General features: G+C 40.8%; 1 protein-coding gene across 2 annotated transcripts in view; it reads left to right on the top strand.

Annotated features, from left to right (window-relative positions):
• The first annotated feature begins 4,639 nt into the window (after window positions 1-4,639).
• The window catches only part of EFL1 (elongation factor like GTPase 1), a 32,180-nt gene continuing 19,177 nt past the window's right edge, over window positions 4,640-17,642 (top strand). The window contains exons 1-10 of one of the 2 annotated variants that reach the window (XM_032947519.2): window positions 4,640-4,797; window positions 7,352-7,467; window positions 7,656-7,723; window positions 8,161-8,245; window positions 11,500-11,633; window positions 14,487-14,624; window positions 15,094-15,317; window positions 17,012-17,135; window positions 17,289-17,368; window positions 17,477-17,613. In XM_032947519.2, coding sequence (XP_032803410.2) covers window positions 7,377-7,467; window positions 7,656-7,723; window positions 8,161-8,245; window positions 11,500-11,633; window positions 14,487-14,624; window positions 15,094-15,317; window positions 17,012-17,135; window positions 17,289-17,368; window positions 17,477-17,613 — 1,081 coding nt within the window. In that variant the 5' untranslated portion in view covers window positions 4,640-4,797; window positions 7,352-7,376. Of the gene's footprint in view, window positions 4,798-4,881; window positions 4,905-7,351; window positions 7,468-7,655; window positions 7,724-8,160; window positions 8,246-11,499; window positions 11,634-14,486; window positions 14,625-15,093; window positions 15,318-17,011; window positions 17,136-17,288; window positions 17,369-17,476; window positions 17,614-17,642 lie in introns of those variants that run through there. The other variant, XM_076066572.1, reaches the window with a different exon arrangement.

Below are 17,642 nucleotides of genomic sequence, written 5' to 3'. Positions count from 1 at the left end.
TGGCGGATGTTTGATCTATTACCTCACTACGTTGGTCCGTGTGGGTTTATAAAGTGGAAGGGTACCCAGGATTACCGAGCCGGGAATTGAACTCACGTGGTCACTGGAAACTATGCTGAAAATAGCTTGAGGCTTTTCTAAAGTGTAGATCCTCGTGAGCAATTCTCAGACGCGCCATCGCTCTGTGCACACCAATCTAGTGAGCCTTTCATCTTTCTTTAAAATCATAATTTGTTGGCTTGTATATTAACATTAGTACTCATAATACTGTATTGTCAATAAGATCAATCATAATATTTTCACCAATTTTTTTAGTGAATGCAATTGAAGGTCTATTTTTATAAGTACAGCCATTTTATTTAAATTTGATATTTTGCAAGAGCTCAATTCGCACTATGGAACTATTTCACAATGACAACGCTTAAGTAATTTAATGCACAAACAAAAACTATTATCGCATTTTCATTCAAGAGTATTCCGTGGCATTGTTTTTGCAATCACATAACGAATGCATGCAATCATGCAAATGTATTTGTACAGCCTTGCAGTTTTCTTCACAAAGGTTTGGATAGCAGGTGGTTTATAAGGGCTCTGCACGTCTAATTTGCTCATTATATTTTTGACTCGAGCTTTAATAAGGCACTTGGCCAGCTACCACATTGTGATGCATGTTACTATCATTGTTGAGAACTGACAGGGTGCAACTGAAATATCATTTTGTCGAGTCCAAGGCCTATAACTGTTTGAAACAATCTCCTGGAATGTTGTAGCAATACGCAGCTAATGTTATTTGTGTATCCAGGAGATATTTGCGAAATGTCAAGACTTTTTAATGATGGTCCTGCATTGGAATGTTTGGACCATCCCTTTACACGGAGTGTTTGCTTCTTGCACCATGCGTACAATGAGGTGACACGGAAACGTCTACACAGACGCGTCCATGAATCCACTTTCTGCATCACTATCTTGTATGCATGTTGAACTTCTTTCACACCGTACGTAGCCAACTGTGATTATAATCGGAGGTGGTCATCTCACAGGTCAGTAGATTTGGGAGTTGTAACATCTCTGTGGTTGCCACCAATCTTTGCCTCAGTAGGAAATGAAACATGAAGTCGGGTGTCAAGAGAACGGATGGCTGAGGGTAGAGAGTTCCAACACCATGAGGGCAGCAAAGAAGTATAAACGACCTCCCACAGAGAACATTTATTGGGGGCTTCCAGAGGCCATGGTTGCTGGAGCATAGATGATGTGAGGGGGAGTAGAGTGGATCAGATGAGAGAGGAAAGGTAGGCAGGGGCAAGTCCATGGAGGATTGCTTTCCCATGTGTTGTCAGGTTGTACTATGTGCTGCTCGGGAATGATGTCTGATGCTTTGCTCCACTTGCTTCTTCAGTTCTTAAAGAAGTTCCCAGATGGCACTGGTTTTGGCAGCCAGTGGAGGGCTCAGAGTCTTCATGTGGTTCTATTAACACGTGGAGTCTGATAGTGGAATTTTGGTACATCTACCATTCATACTGCATTTTATGTTGCCCTGAAGAAATATATAGCGTATTGTAGTGTTTTTTGGTACATCTAGCATTCATACTGCATTTTCTGTTGCCCTGAAGAAATATATATAAAATCGTATTGTAGTGTTTGAGTATTATTCCATCGATGAACGTTCAGCAAATCACATTTGTGGGAAAATATAGCAAAGTTATTGTAACCTCTATTTATAGACTGGAATATAATTACTGTGTTGTAAATGTTTCATTGTTTAAAATAGTTTGACTTTAGATTTCAGGAATTGCTTAATGTATGGCCCAATCAACTTTTTAGTTTGGTAGCTATTCATGTCAATTTAAAACGTGTTCATCAGGCTGCATGGTGTAAATTTCAGTCTTCAACTCGTATCCACGCTATATTTTTGATCTCTCTATTTCTGTGCTATGAAGGACCATTGCCCGAAACGTCGCCTGTGATATATTTTCCTTCACAGTATCACAGTATTTACGACTTTGTTTTCTTTGTTAAGTGTTCAGAATGCTATACTACGTCGCCCTCTGCTGGGAATAATGAGGAAATGCAACATTTCTTTACGTAAAGCAACACCAAAATATGATATTATAGAGAGAAGCAAATACAAAAAAATCTGATTATCTATGTGCTTTGTATATTCCACTGTATATATATTATCGTTATAAAGTGCACATACATTTGAACAGAACGCATTGATGCATTATTTTTTCCATCAACCGAAACCGTTATGAATGCAAGCCACGGTGTGCACGCATAACACCAACAAACAAAGAGTTCATGACAGGAGTTAGGCAAAAGCATGGTCATGCATGGTTTTCATTTAGCTTCAGAGGACCAAGGGGATCTGGAAATGAAACCGAACTGCCCTAGGATGTTTCTTAAGAAAAAAATAATGACTTCAGAAAAGTTCGGACAAAATAATGAGATCTCTGGGGCCACCCACGGGTTTTTTTTTGCTTCCTTGGAAACAATGAGGCTCCCCCAATCCATATAAAGTCTGGACAATAGCTACTGGCTCAACCATGAAAACAAGTTTTGCCAACTTTAGTCCATTCTGTTTTAACAGCGAAGAGACTGAGGCTCTGCGTGTAACATATGCTGCATTCTATAACGACACACTATAACACGTTCAAAGGTGACAAATGAGGAGTGCAGTATTTACATAGTCATGCTAGAGCTGTTGCCACTTCAGTGGATACTCTTTGGTTCTTTCGGTAAAGTCACGGAGGTAAAAATAAAAAAAGTTAATAAAATCTAATTATTTTTATTTTTACCTACGTGACTTTACCGAAAGAAGCAAAGAGTATGGATCATTGCAGTCACGAAAACTTTAAATCTAGGACTTCAGTGGATATGAAGTTTAATGTAAGACATACTAACTGCCGTTTTTGTCTCTATGAGGACAAAAAAACTGCTTGTGATGTTTAAATTAACGTTTTCATTCACGTAAGCGGGGCACTTACAAGCAAATACTGATTTGTGTTTTTTTATATTCAACGACAAAATCAACACAAAAGCAATTCAATAGATTTCGATTTAAAGCTTTCGTGACTGCAATGATTCATCTTCTTTGGTTCTTTCGGTAAAGTCACGTAGAATGAGAATAAAATAATAAATTGATAAAATAAAATAACACAATAATTTTATTTATAAAATAACCAAAGACAATTCAATAGAGTTTGATGGACTCTTGCAGTTGCAGCGTTAGTATTTCAGTTGGAAATGTTTTATGACGTTATTGTAAATGTATCATGACCAATGTATATATATGTTCTTCACAACGATGCTAATGATGTAAATGCATCACATACAGTCATTATACTTGTTTGTTTTTTCTAATTATTCTCTGTAGAGATATTTTATCTCAATCCACAGAGTATTTTCACATATCTTTAAAACATTTGTTATTGTTTAACAAACAAAATAAATACGCAATGTCTCCTCAGAATATTTGTTCTTCCATGTAAGAAACCAAAGTATTTTTTTACACATTCCATCAGCAACACATCCTTCTGGGAGTGCATATTTCAGCAGCATTGGCGTAAAATGTCGTTTATTATTTTGTTTGCTATGTTTTAAACTTTGCATCTAAACTTTGGAGCCGTCCATAAATGACGTCACGCGATTTTGGACGATTTTTGACCCCCCCCCCCCCTTCGTCACACGGCGTCACGAAAAGTCAGACCCCCCCCCTCAAATATGACGTCACAAAGCTCTGCCCCCCTCCCCCCAAAAATATAAAACATGGTTCAAATCGCTTTAAACTATTGTCATTGTAGTGCGTATTTAATGTGGCGCTGCACTCTGATGTTATAGGAGAAAACATTAATTAAAAAGTCTACTTAATTAAGTAGAACGTTAAATTTTGATTTAAAGCTTTCGTGACTGCAGGAATTCATATTCTTGGTTCTTTCGGTAAAGTCATGTAGAAGGGAAACAATAAAATAATAAAAATATAAAACAATAAAATTCTCACGACGTTTGACTGCAACACACCTGATGATGATTGCTTGTGTTGCAGTCGAAACGTCGTGAGAATTTTATTGTTTTATATTTTTATTATTTTATTTTTTCCCTTCTACGTGACTGAGGTGCGTGACGTCATTTATGGACGGCCCCTTTACATTTGAATAGTTAACTATTCGTAGATATCGAGTAACAGGCAAACACTTCAATAACCAAAAATATATATAACTAAATTAACTAATTTGTATTAAAAGTAAAGTTATACAATGTTGCTGACACATAGCAGTGAGGTTAATATCAGAATTTTTTGACCGAGCCCACTGATTGATGCAATCGGTCTTTGCAAGATGATTAAAAGGGCCTTTCAAACATGTTTAGTTCCTGAACCTTGCATATAGGGCTCAGGAATTTACGGGAGACAATTTAAAGTTCTGTTTTTGTCTGATCCATATTACGTTTCTTTTGTGTGCGTTAAATTAGATTTTATTGGATTGTTACTTTTTTGCGCGGTGACGTCATGTCAGTTCCCCGCAGCGACGTCTGTGCCCCCCCCCCCCTGTGCGCGGTGACGTCATGTTAGTTCCCTGCAGCGACGTCTTTGCCCCCCCCCCCCCCGTGCGCGGTGACGTAATGTCAGTTCCCCCCTTGACCACGTCTATCGTGACATCACGACCGCGGGAGAACGCACGTGCGTGTCATACCCGGTACAGTGCGACATGAACTAGCAAGTACAGTGGCGCTTTTGGTCCGGTTGTATCGTCGACGTGCCGGCTGATGAGAGGCGGTAACGTCGGACTGTTATAGACTCAGGTAAGGGCTGCACGCACGTTGACCGTGGACTCGGGTGATGGGGGAGGGTCTCGTTAACAGGTTCCGTAAATAGGTTCGTCAACACGTCAGAGGACAGTACTCGCACGGTAGGCTGCCTGTGTCTTAGTGAGGCGAGGCCTCGGGTTTAAAGGGTTTAAATACTGCTCCACGTGTTTTCAGGGAGGCACGCAGTTAATTAGTTTTGGTTGAAAGCCTCTTGCTGACTGTGGGATACCTTATTGTCTGTTTATTTTATATTTGTAAATGGCCTCGATCGGTGTCTCCAATCTACGCAACGCACGTTTTAAGCTTCGTAAATGGATTAAAAAACTCTTAAAGTTGCGGTCAGGCGCGTCATTACTTCACGGCGATTACCTCAGTAATGTTCGTAATGGCGTAGGGACGGTCACGAGAGTTGTTCCATTGAAAGCCAGACCGTCAATTTGCTAAAGTCATTCTTGACCTAATTTTAACACAGCTGCGAGGACACACACGCGCAGTATATATATAGCTTGTAATACAAAGGTTTACTTCGTTGAAAGGGTAAAGTGTCTTCGCGTGCGAGCACTGGGCAGCGTGGCAACCCTGAGTGCTTTGGTGTAAATCCAACATGCCCGTGGCGGAGTACAGTACTGTATATCCATATCCAATCAACCACAGGACAACCCAGCATAAATGCACTCGACGTAATCGATCATGAAAGTATGATTTGGCTGAGCCTACCATCATTCGGGATGTAAGCTCACCAAATCACCGTTGGCCACCAATGTGTATCTGGAAGCAGGCTTGGGCCGCCCACCGTGTTTAAGTCGACGTTTAAGTGGTCACCTGGATGCCGGTGCGGTTACTATGAGACTGGGGTGGCGCCGACGTGAGTGTTACGCGTGCCCTCCGAACGCCGTGTGACTCGTTAGGTCCTCGTGTTTTGCTCGCCAACAAAAACAATGTCCTGGGTGTCGAGCGAAATGCTTGTAGGTTGTTGACAAAATGACACTGTCGGAGATTTAGAGGCGGCGGGGGGGGGTGAGGTTAGTAGGTGAGCATGTTGTTTATTTGTGGACTATATTGCAGTAAATATTAAATATTCAATAGAAAAAATGTTCAGCTCATGATTATTAATGAGGGGGGGGGGGTTGCCCCATATGAAGTGACGTCACCGCTAATGGTTATTGGGGAGGGGTGCGGCATGTGGAATTTGTGCGATCTTGTGCGTTTGTGTAAATTTCCACGCGGGCATGAATATTAATGAAGGGGGGGGGCTTTTGCAGTGACGTCACGCACGGATATAGCACTGTGATGCTTAGATTATTTCTTTACCGTCACTTTGTGTAAAGAAACGTCATATTTCAAGCGACTTTGTGTAATAAATGATTTAATTAAGCTCGACCTGCGTTAGTGTAAAAATCCACCTGCCATGAATATTAATGAGGGGGGTGGGCCTCATTTGGAGTGACGTCACGCGCGGGACGGACAGACATTTCTGGGTGAACACATTCCTGCGGAGGGGGCTGGTAGGAAATTTTGAAGTAATTATGAAGTAATTATGTACGGATATTTAAGCTAAACTTGTTAGGGTCGTGCGCAGAAGAAAGCAAAATTAAAAGTGAGCAGAATTATAAAACGACGCCAGAAAGTGCAGTGTAAAAGAGGTCGCACCGGAAAGTGCAGTGTATAATCCCCTGCCTCCTGTGAATTAATCCCGGTTGGGCTTCCAGTCCATATAAGGGCACCACGGGGTGACCAGCCCCTCCCCACCCAGCCCCACCCCTCCCACCCAGCCCCACCCAGCCCCTCCCCACCCCACCCAGCCCCTCCCCACCCCACCCAGCCCCACCCAGCCCCTCCCAGCCCCTCTCCACTCAGCCCCTCCCTACCCTCCCCTCTCCACCCAGCACCATCCCTCCGACGTGGACAGACATACACAATTAATCCCCTGCCTCCTGTGAATTAATCCCTGTTGGGCTTCCAGTCCACTACGTTTCCTACCAGTATTATAGTCGGTAATGATGGAGAGAGGCTCGTTTTTTTTTACTGGGTCAGCACGTTACAAAGTGCGTCAACTTTATTGAAACTGACTCATCAGTGAGCACAGAGTGGCTCGGCTGCTTGCCCCCCTGTTACATGCCTCTTGGTAAGACTTTGTTATTTCAGATCTTGAATGAGGTTTTATTCAATCGTAGGACTAATGTCTGGTTTTTCTCAACTTTAAGTTAATCGTTAATGTAAACATACGTCACCTTTCCATTTATCTACGCTACCTGTATATTTTAGATTTACAGTGTGTATCAACACATTTGTCATGAACACATCTTTAACCAAAAAGATATGATCAGGGCACATTTTAGTCGAATGCTCTTCTTCAGAGCAGAATATAGACCACTGGTCAAAACATTATACTGGTATACTATGTTATAAGACAATATTAATGATGAATGCGGTACTTATTTTTTTATTTGTGCTTGTGCAACATTACCAAGTGCAGTAACCTCAATTTATTTTGCACATCAAACAATAACTGTGTCTGTGTTTTTCTTCTGTCCATTGTATCGTTCAGTTATTCACAGATTATTAAAGTGACCATGAAGCACGTGGAGGTTGCGAAGATCAGTGCCCTGCAGAAGATCACCAGCAACATCCGCAACATCTGCATTTTGGCACACGTTGACCATGGTGGGGCAGTGTTTGCCGAGAAACGCACGGCTTCTATATATAACACGGCCCTTTGCGGTATTACTCCTGTTGCGAAGATTTGTGCGGCGATCCCTAGATGCCTAATCGTTCAGTGGTAACATAACAAAAAAATCCGCTCTTGATTAATTGTGCATTTGGTATTGACATCATCTTCTTATTTCTTTCAGGAAAAACCACCTTAGCTGACTGCCTGATAGCCAGCAATGGGATAATTTCGAATAGGCTGGCTGGAAAGGTACATTTTAAAATTACTATCTTGATTTGAAACTTTTTTTTTTATACTCGCTATGCATGCTAATAATTACTATAATTGTGATAATATATGAAAGTGATTTATGAAACCAAAATTGTAAAACCATTTTTAAGGACAACATACTTTCTTTTTATTATACTGCTTCGTAGATTTATGCGGTTATGCTTTATAGCTCTCCGATGTGTTTTTTTAGGTTGCACTGTCTATTGTTTGGAATTGTATGCTGGTAGCTTAAAAAATATGTACATTTAGGTGAATTCATGTATATTTTTTAAATATTAAAGTCAAATTCAACATCATAATTCAGAACATAAGCAAAACAGATTAGTTGACTGTTGCTCGTAAAGCTTATTCAGTTAAATAAGCTAAGGTACAGGCATTATCAAAGAGGTCAGTAACATATGGTCTTGGTTCCACAGGTGCGATACATGGATAGTCGGGAAGATGAACAGATCCGTGGAATTACAATGAAGTCAAGTGCCATTTCGCTCTTCTATAACAAAGGTTTGAATTGTTTTTCCTGCATTATATTAGTTCTAGATTTGAAGCTTTCGTGACTGCAAGGATCCATCCTCTTTGGTTCTATTCGGTAAAGTCACGTAGGTAAAAATAAAATAACAAAAAATCACGACGTTTCGGCCACAACACAAGTGGCCTTCATCAGGTGAAGGGACTGGACTGTCCAGAGGACAGCGTTGGAGTGAAAACAGCAAGCCCAGGTCGCGTCCTTTAAGCTGTGTAGGAGGAAACAAAAAAAAAAACGCCTTGACAAAGGAATTAGCATAAAAATATGTACTGGACTGGCACGGTGAGGGGGGGGAGGTTACATAATGTTGGTGTGAAGGGAAATAAGCTGCTGTGAAAGTTTGGAATACCACTACTTGAATAAATATACTGTACTATTGAAAATTAGTTTAATGTTTGGTTTGATTTAGAACATCTTTCCAATGATTGCTTAATTTGAAACCATCCTCTCGGTTGAAATTGTGTCTGTGTTTGTAAATCTGAATTGCCTCGTGGACAAATCTCTGATAAAAACCTGTGGGTTTGCAGAGAACCTTGGTATCGGAGAAAACTATATCGTGATCACCCACAGCATTGTAACAGCGATCAGCTACGGTAGAAGAATTTGTTCTGCCGTGTTTCAAATCTGATTTGTGCTCGCGAATTCGGTCAGAGACATGTCGTTTAGTCTCCTCGATATAGCAGTCACCACAGGTACAACTCAATATATAAACCCCGGGGTACTGTAAGTCAGGAACGACATCCTTCACGGATGGGATCAGGTCACGGATTTTGTGTACTGTATTGAACCGGACCAGGATCTTGTGTTTGTTTAGAATTTTGGAGATCTTTTTAGTAACGCCTGCTATATATGGTAGTGTGATGGTTTTGACCGGAGTATCAAGTGTTGTTTCTGTATGGAGGGAGAAACAGCTTGGCGGATGGTATGGTCAGAGTATCCGTTTCTCTTGAGGGCCAGGTGTACATGTTTTAATTCACTGGTCAGGTGGTGTTGGTCCGAAATGCAATGTGCCCTGTGGTATAACGTTTTGATGAGATAATTATTTTGAGCTGGGTGGTGGTGGGATTCAGGTTTCAAGTAGGAATCTGTGTGGGTGGGTTTCCTGTAGACAGAATGCCCCAGTGAGCCATCAGGTCTCCTCTCAAACAGAACATCCAAGAATGATAGCTTGCCATCTTTCTCCACTTCCATGGTGAATTTGATGGCAGGATGTCTAGAATTGATGTGGTGTAGGAAAAGGTTCAAAGCTGGGAGGCCATGTGGCCAAATGACGAAAGTGTCATCCACATATCTCTTCCACAGGGAAGGTCTGAGGATTGAAGTCTAGATGGCGTCTGATTCAAATTTCTCCATGAAAACATTGGCTATCACTGGTGATAAGGGAGAACCCATGGGGGTACCCTCATTTTGTTTGTAGAAGGTGCCATTCCAAGTAAAGTAGGTGTTGGTGAGGCAGTGTCTAATCAGCGCAGGTGTATCGGGGTCTAGTCTATGTTGTACCAAATTTTCAATTATTTAAATGGTGTCAGGTACCGGGACCTTGGTGAACAGGGAGACCACATCGAAGCTGACAAGGATATCGTCAGGGGACAGTACAACGTCTTTGACCATAGAGACCAATTGAGCTGAGTTAAGTACTGCTGAGGAGGTCTTGCCATTGAAAGGTAGCAAGGTATCTAATAAAAAACGTGCTAGCTTATAGGTGGTGGAGTTGATCGTGGATACGATGGGTCGTAGTGGAGTGCTTTCTTTATGAATTTTGGGGAGACCATAGAATCTAGGGGGTCTTGCAGCAGAAGGTTTTAAGGAGGGGCGTTTAGTTGGTTCGATTAGGGAGGTCGAACTTGTGATGATCTTGTTGGTTTTTATAGTTAGGCTATTAGTAGGGTCATTTTAAATTTTTGAGTAACTTCCATCGTTGAGTAGGTTCTGGATTTTGTTGTTGTACAAATCTTTATCCATAATTACAGTAGCGTTGCCTTTGTCGGCTGAGAGGATGACTGTATCACTTCTGTTTTTTTAAATTCGCGAGTTCAGAGCGTTCATTTTTGCTGATGTTGCTAATGGGTTTCTTAGTATTCTTAAGAATAGTGGCTATTTCAGCTCTCGCAACGTCTGCTTGGATGTGTCCTATGCCTTTAAGAGCCACATCGACCTGAGAGATGATATCATCTACAGGAATATGTTTCGGGGTGACAGCAAAATTTAGCCCTCTAGCCAGTACTGTTTTCAGATTGTCCGAAATCAGGGTGCTACTCTGATGACGAAACGTCGTGATTTTTTGTTATTTTATTTTTACCTACGTGACTACCGAATAGAACCAAAGAGTATTATATTAGTTTGACAAACTATACTTTCTTGTCATTCACACTGCTTTATCGCTGAAATATATATAAAAATTGTCTAACAATAATAGCCTTTGAGAGTCAAGAGAAAGTAGATGGATTGTCTGACTTATAGTTGGAGATCATACTTTACACTGGTGCCTTAAAAAACCTTAAATTAAATTGACATGAATAGTTTGTAATTGATGGATAACACTTTTTTTCTAAACGCCTTCAAATTAATAATTCATTTCATTATCAACTTTCAAGCGAATATTTCATAACTGTTCTGAATTATGATGTTTGGTCAAATCCATATATATGTTTTTGCATTTGGAAGGAAACCAGATTACCTGGAGAAACCCCATAGATGAGGGGATAGATAACGTGAAATATCCACACAGACCGATCATTGCGAACCCACATTTTGTTTTGCAATCTCCTGGCCACCCTGCAGCCCGGCAGGTTTGCGAGTATCAGAAATCTGTATGATCAAACAGCCATTGCCTCTAAAGTGCAGAAGCACCACAATTTTTTTTATTTATGTTTGCCAGGCTTCCCATGTTGAGTTGTAGCATTATTATTACTTGCTCAAGTTGTAGTGCGCAAGTGTCTGAACTGTGACACTTTTTATGGTAGGACACAAGAGCTTTGTTCATATTCTTCAGTTGTATACGTGTATTGCTCTGGTGACAACACTGCCCTATTTTTACAATTTTGCGGCATTCTTCATTCACACTATCTTAATATATTTTTGTACTTTTTAAAATGATGGGTTGCAGTTGAAGCAGTGCAGTGTGAAAATGTCACGTCACATTTTGACATTGTTTTGTTGCCTTTATCACGTAGTAATGTTAACGGTTTTACATGTGCATTCCTGGTGTTTGTGGTTGCAAATTGCTCTGCAGATGACGAGGAGTACCTGATCAATCTGATCGACTCGCCAGGACACGTGGACTTTTCTTCCGAGGTCTCTACAGCTGTTCGCCTTTGTGACGGGGCCATTGTTGTGGTTGATGCCGTCGAAGGTGTATGTCCGCAGGTAATGTTTCCAGTGCCATTCTTTTTCAGGAGGTGCTGTTGCTTTTTTTGCTTACTTATTTTTGAATGAGTTTGCGTTTATGTAATTTGCTTCATCCCTGGACACGGCTCCTCACATTGGGTGACCGTGCCTTCTGTTGTGCTGCTCCCCGCTGTGTGTAAATCCCTTGCTCAGCGCTTTTCAAAATGTAGACACAACGACGGTGCTTACACCCCACCTCAAGATGTATTTATTTGTTCTTGCTTTTGGTTCTCGAAATTAGCTTCTATAATATGTAGTTTTTCCTCCCTTTGGCCAGCGTTTTAAAAAAAATATTTTTTGGTGTACAATACCTCGAGTACCTTGTAGAAAGGTGCTTAATAAATGTGATTTTTTAATTTATTTATTACCACTTGATTAGGGAAGCAAAAGTGAAGCTGTGGGATGTCAATACTTGAAAAGGGTGCTTGTGAAATACCAGGGTGATCCATTTATAGTTACCCCAATTAAAAAAGAAAAACATAGAGAAAACTCAATTTTATTTCAAAGCCTCGACATGTCTCCCCACCATTTTCAATGTAATATTGTCTTACTCTCCTCAAACACTTTGTCCAACATAGCTGATGTGATTGGCTTATAGCGTTCAATGAAGCGTGAGCTGAAGTTGTTGATATTTTGCGATTTTGGTTACACATGGCCTTTGATGTTATCCTAAAAGAAAAAAAATATATTATTGTGGGGCTATGTCTGGCGATTGCAGGGCCATGCAATTGTTCCACCTTGGCCAATCCAAACCAGGGCCACTCAGGGCCACCTCGAGGTTCCCTGATGCCCTGAGGGAGAATGCCACATGGGGCCTCATTCATTAGTGACGTTAGGCTAGCTGTCGGGGGGTGGGGGGGAGTTGGAGGGGGCCTCTTTTGTTTGAGTGCAGGCCCATAAGACAAGGTCTTTAGAAACCAGTGGGGTATTCATAAATGAGTCACCTTGTATTATGTATAAATAAATGCGCCCTCTAGAAGACCGAGATGCAAATTGCAGACAAATTGTGCCATTTTCACTCCAGTGTAAAATCCTACATGTCTGTTATCCAGATCTGTAGATACGTTTTAACTGGACATTGTGGTTAACCTATCCAATACAACATTGTGAATTTGTCCTGCTGGTGAATTTGTATTGGCAAATAAACATAAAGGTTACATTATGTATATGTGCATGGTAATGTAGCATTCACTATGCCATCTTCCCAACCAAGAGTTTGAAACTCACTTTTCTCCGTGGGTGTTTGAAATGGCTTACCAGCTGTTATGCGTTAGCCATTATTTGCACAGTAGTTTATTTTTTTACTAGAACAACGGTTGCATTTGAGAACACAGTTGATTAATAAATGTAATGTTATTGAACAAGCAATGTTACTTTTTACAACTTAAAATAAATAAATAAAATTTCTGACTAAAATATTCGTGTATTTGTCTAGTGTAGCATTACCCATATAATGTATATTTTTTTATCAGGTCCTGTGGGCATAAATGTTCATCCCACTACGTTTTAGTATCAGTCCCTGTTGAGGCTGCTTTATTATTTGTTAAAGTATACCTAATTAGAGTAACTTTATATAGTTTCTAAACTGTCGCATGGCTTTCCCAAACTGGTTTTATGCAGCTTACGATTTTCTCTAATGTGTTGTAGACTTGTGCGTCGTAAAATGGAATCATTTTAAAATGTGTATACTATGATATCTTACATTGATACTTTTAACACACCACGCACAAAACAAATAACGCTTTTGAAGCAGCTGTATGTCTGGCAACTTCACTGTTTTAATGATGCCCATATGTTTAATGTTGGTGCTGGCAAAGGCATGCCATTTAGCACCTTTGTAAAGTTTAAGGGGAAACTTTTTTGTTGTTGAAACATACAGATAGTCCCTTTGACCAACCTCACAAAAGCACTTTGTTTTAAATCTTAACAAAGCTCCATTGGCTGTGAAAGAAAGCACCGCGGGGAATCTAATAGCTCTAGTTTTCTTTTTAGTGGAGACAAGCCAGTGTGTAGTGGGGCAGTTGAGGCATTTTAAAAGGGCACTAAAAATTGAGAAAAGGCATTTATTTAATATCACAAATCTATTTGGTTTTAGTGAATGGGTCATTGTAGTATTTGTATCTGTGTGTTATTTTAATATCTGTGAAATGTGAAACCCACATTGCCGTGGCAGCATCATTAGTCCTGTACGCAAATCAGTACGCTAACTTTCTATCGAAAGGAAACCTAGCATGCTTATCAGCCGTTTAATAGCTGGCCTGTGCTTTATTTAAAATTATTTATATTCGTGGTGTCTATGAAAGTTGCACAGCAAAGATGGATGTCTATTCTGACATTGGATTTCACCTTGATAATACAACAACTTTTTTTACAAGCGATATGCTGTGGGACAAAATTCACGGTTTATTTATTCTTTGCTCTAAAACACTAAAACATTTGAATTATGTAGCATCTAAATTTAACCCCATCTCAAGACGCTATGCAATCTTGTTTCACGACATTGTGTCCAGTCTCGAATGCAAAATCATCACATGGCTATTGATAGACATGTTTATTGACCAAGTAGTCTGCAGTGCACTCTGAATGGATTTATTTTTCTGTGTTAATCACCAAAAGAGAAAATAAATTACAAATTGCATTGAGGAAATGCATTGTGAAAGACAACTAAATTGTCCCTTCATCCTGTGGCTTCTAAAATAAATATATAAAGCCTTACAGGCTTTCCTTTTGGGTGATTTACTTCTCATGATTAGTATGTGTAAAATGTAAACGGTGCATATTAAACCGGTTGCACTCCAGTAAAGCGGGAACATTCGTGTTTTGTTACCTCAGACCCAGATGGTGCTGAGACAAGCATGGCTGGAAAACATTCACCCTTGCCTCGTGATCAACAAAATCGACCGCCTCATCACAGAGCTGAAGCTCACTCCAACCGAGGCACATATCCAGCTGCAGAAGATTCTGGAACAGGTAAACTCCATCCCCACCCCGCCCCCCCCCAGGATGATCTTGTGTTTATGGTACACAAGATCATTATGCGTCACCGTAGGAAATTCCATTCTCTGTCAAAACGTTAATACATATATTGTTATCGTACCATCAGCCTATTGGCTTTACAGACAATAAAAAGGCTGCTGGAAATAAAAAAGACTGCTAGTCTGGAAATCCAATTGGCTTATGTTCAAACATACATTGTATTTATATGTGGAGACACAATGGAGTTCTGCTTATTAATGATTTTGTTTATGGGATAAACGTTTTAATACATTTGTATGGGGTGCATATGTACCTGCTACAGTTATAAAACCAAGCTTAGTGTGCAAATATATATTCTTTTACCCTACCATGATGTGTCACAGGTATTTTAACCTATATTTTTTGTTGTTGAAAAATGTCTCACAATGACGTCAGTCTTGTGAATATTTCTGTCTCTCGTTAGGTCAATGCTGTCACTGGCAGCCTCTTCATCTCCAAGGTGCTAGAAGAGAGCGCAGAAAAGGTTTCCTCAGGACCAGTGGAGGCCACCCTGGCGAACGAAGGGAAAGCTGACCCCTTGTTCGACTGGAGTGCAGGCTTTGAGGAGGCAGACGACTCTAGCCTCTACTTTTCTCCAGATCAGGGGAACGTGGTGTTTGCTTGTGCACTAGATGGCTGGGGATTCAGGTTTGTCACGTGAACTAAACATGCTTATCGGTTACTAGTTCAGCACACCGGTGTGTTGGAAAGAAAAGCCACAACATTTACAATTTGAGTATGATATTTTTCTGGTAATTACAACCAGCATCATCAGGCGACAGCCAGAGTTGTGGAGAAGTCCTCCTGTTCGTTCTTAAATAAAGGGCTAAAAGTGATGTCACTTGTGAGCCAATCAGGTGTGAAAACTAGAGTGGGTGGGTTAATCTATATATATAAAAAAGGGAAATTTGTGAATGTGTGTCTGTTCGAAATGTTTAGCATACTTCCCAACATGCAACAAACTTAGAATTTGGCATGTGGGTAGCTTCCAGACTGTACACAATGCAAAAAGTATAAAAATAGACTTTTGTATTTTGGGGGGTGGGGGGGGGGGCACAATAATGGATATAATTTGCACGGCAAGTGAGCGGTGACGTCACATCTGTGATGTCACCCGCATGCGGTAGCGTCACGCAGTGTGCCTGCTGACGTCACGCATCCCCCCCCCCACCCTCCGCGTAGGCCGTGTATTAATCCAAGACACGAAGCCGGGTAGTAAAGCTAGTGTATGCATATAAATTACAATGGAAATCCGTTACCGATTTATTGTAATATGTTTTGGTCTGTCATGTGATTACAATGAGAGTCCGTGGTGGGCAGCAGAGGGCAGTGTAGCAAAAATAATACTTAGTGACTTCAATGTCTTCACATATGAGCTTTCTGCCTTCATCGGCATGCTGCAGTACGGTGAACCCAAACGACCTTCACGGTTAAATTTCGATTTAAAGCTTTCGTGACTGCAAGGATTCATCTTCTTTGGTTCTTTCGGTAAAGTCACCACGTAGAATGAGACGAGACTGTCTGGAGGACAGCGCTGGAGTGAGAAAGCCACGCGTGGCTTTCTCTCGTCTCGTCCCCTTCACCTGATGAAGGCCGCTTGTGTTGTGGCCGAAACGTCGTGAGAATATTATTGTGTTATTTTATTTTATCAATTTATTATTTTATTCTCATTCTACGCGACTGTACCGAAAGAACCAAAGAAGACCTTCACGGTGTGAGGAGGCCCTCAACTAGCAGTGGATTGATCAAAAAAAGTTATTGCATTTTGGCGCTTAAGAAAACACACTTAACCATTAAAAGTACTATCATCACCCTAAGAAGTACCATTTAAGGTTAGACTTAAATCAGCATTCCTGTTCAAAACAAGTAATGGAGCAGCACTCCTCTCCACTGGTGGCCCTGAGCCAGCGGTGGAAAATCGACATTTCCTTGGCAGGGGCCAGGCATTCCATAACAAGGCCGCTGTTGACTCGCCACAAAGTGGTGCTACACATTTCATCGACCTTTGCTGGCTCATAGCCTCAGTTGTGCCTCAACTGGGAATTTGGGCTCACAACCTTCTGATTGCGAGTCACTCACCCTAACTGCATTGCCACCAAGCCGGATACAATATATATGGCTATCAATATGTGTCCTGACATCTTGTTATTGTCTATAGGGCTGGAATGGGCTTTCTCATGTGTTGCGTAACCCCTGGGGAAACCACACACATTTCGGCCACTTAGCAGTTGGTGGAGGGTTTTGGTTGGTATTAAATCTTTACCCTGCCACTTATGTGGCAGAAAATCAAAGACAGCGTTGTTCACAATGATTGCTCGCTCGCTCTCCTGTCTATTTTGCAGTATAGAGCATTTCGCACGACTCTACTCGAAGAAGATGGGAGTGAGAAAGGAAGTGCTGCTCAAGACCCTGTGGGGTGATTTTTACCTCAATACCAAAGCCAAGAAAATCATGAAAGGGGCCCAAGTATGTGTCAAAATGCAGTTGTTTATTACACTTGCTTTAACATCATGAAAGGTGTAATGTATATATATGTGTGTTCTATAGATAAGAATAGTTTTTGCAGTGCATTTCTGGACAAAATGTAATTAAAAGTGAGTGTTTGATTTTATGTTCCAGGCCAAAGGGAAAAAGCCCTTGTTTGTGCAGTTGGTTCTGGATAATATTTGGGCTCTCTATGAAGCTGTTGTCATTAGAAGGTGAGTTTTTGTCACATCTTTTCTCAGAAAAATAAATTCATTTTGGCTTCAAATCTTTCAGGTTTTTTTTTTCTTATTACTGTACATTGTTTTTTTTTATTGCAACAGAGACAAAGAGAAGTCTGAAAAAATTGTGAACTCATTGGGGCTGAAGATCCTTGCAAGAGACATGAGACACACTGATCCGAAGGTCTACCTGAGCGCCATCTGCAGCCAGTGGCTGCCACTCTCTGAGGCTGTCCTTTGTATCCAAAAACGGCTGAAATTGCGTTTA

This window comes from Petromyzon marinus, chromosome 1 (assembly GCF_048934315.1).
Source record: "Petromyzon marinus isolate PM22_M1 ecotype Great Lakes invasive population chromosome 1, UKy_Petmar_22M1.pri1.0, whole genome shotgun sequence".
In the NCBI taxonomy this organism is placed as follows: Eukaryota; Metazoa; Chordata; class Hyperoartia; order Petromyzontiformes; family Petromyzontidae; genus Petromyzon; species Petromyzon marinus.
Note: the sequence above shows the minus strand (reverse complement) of the source record. Positions and strands in the feature narration are given on the sequence as shown.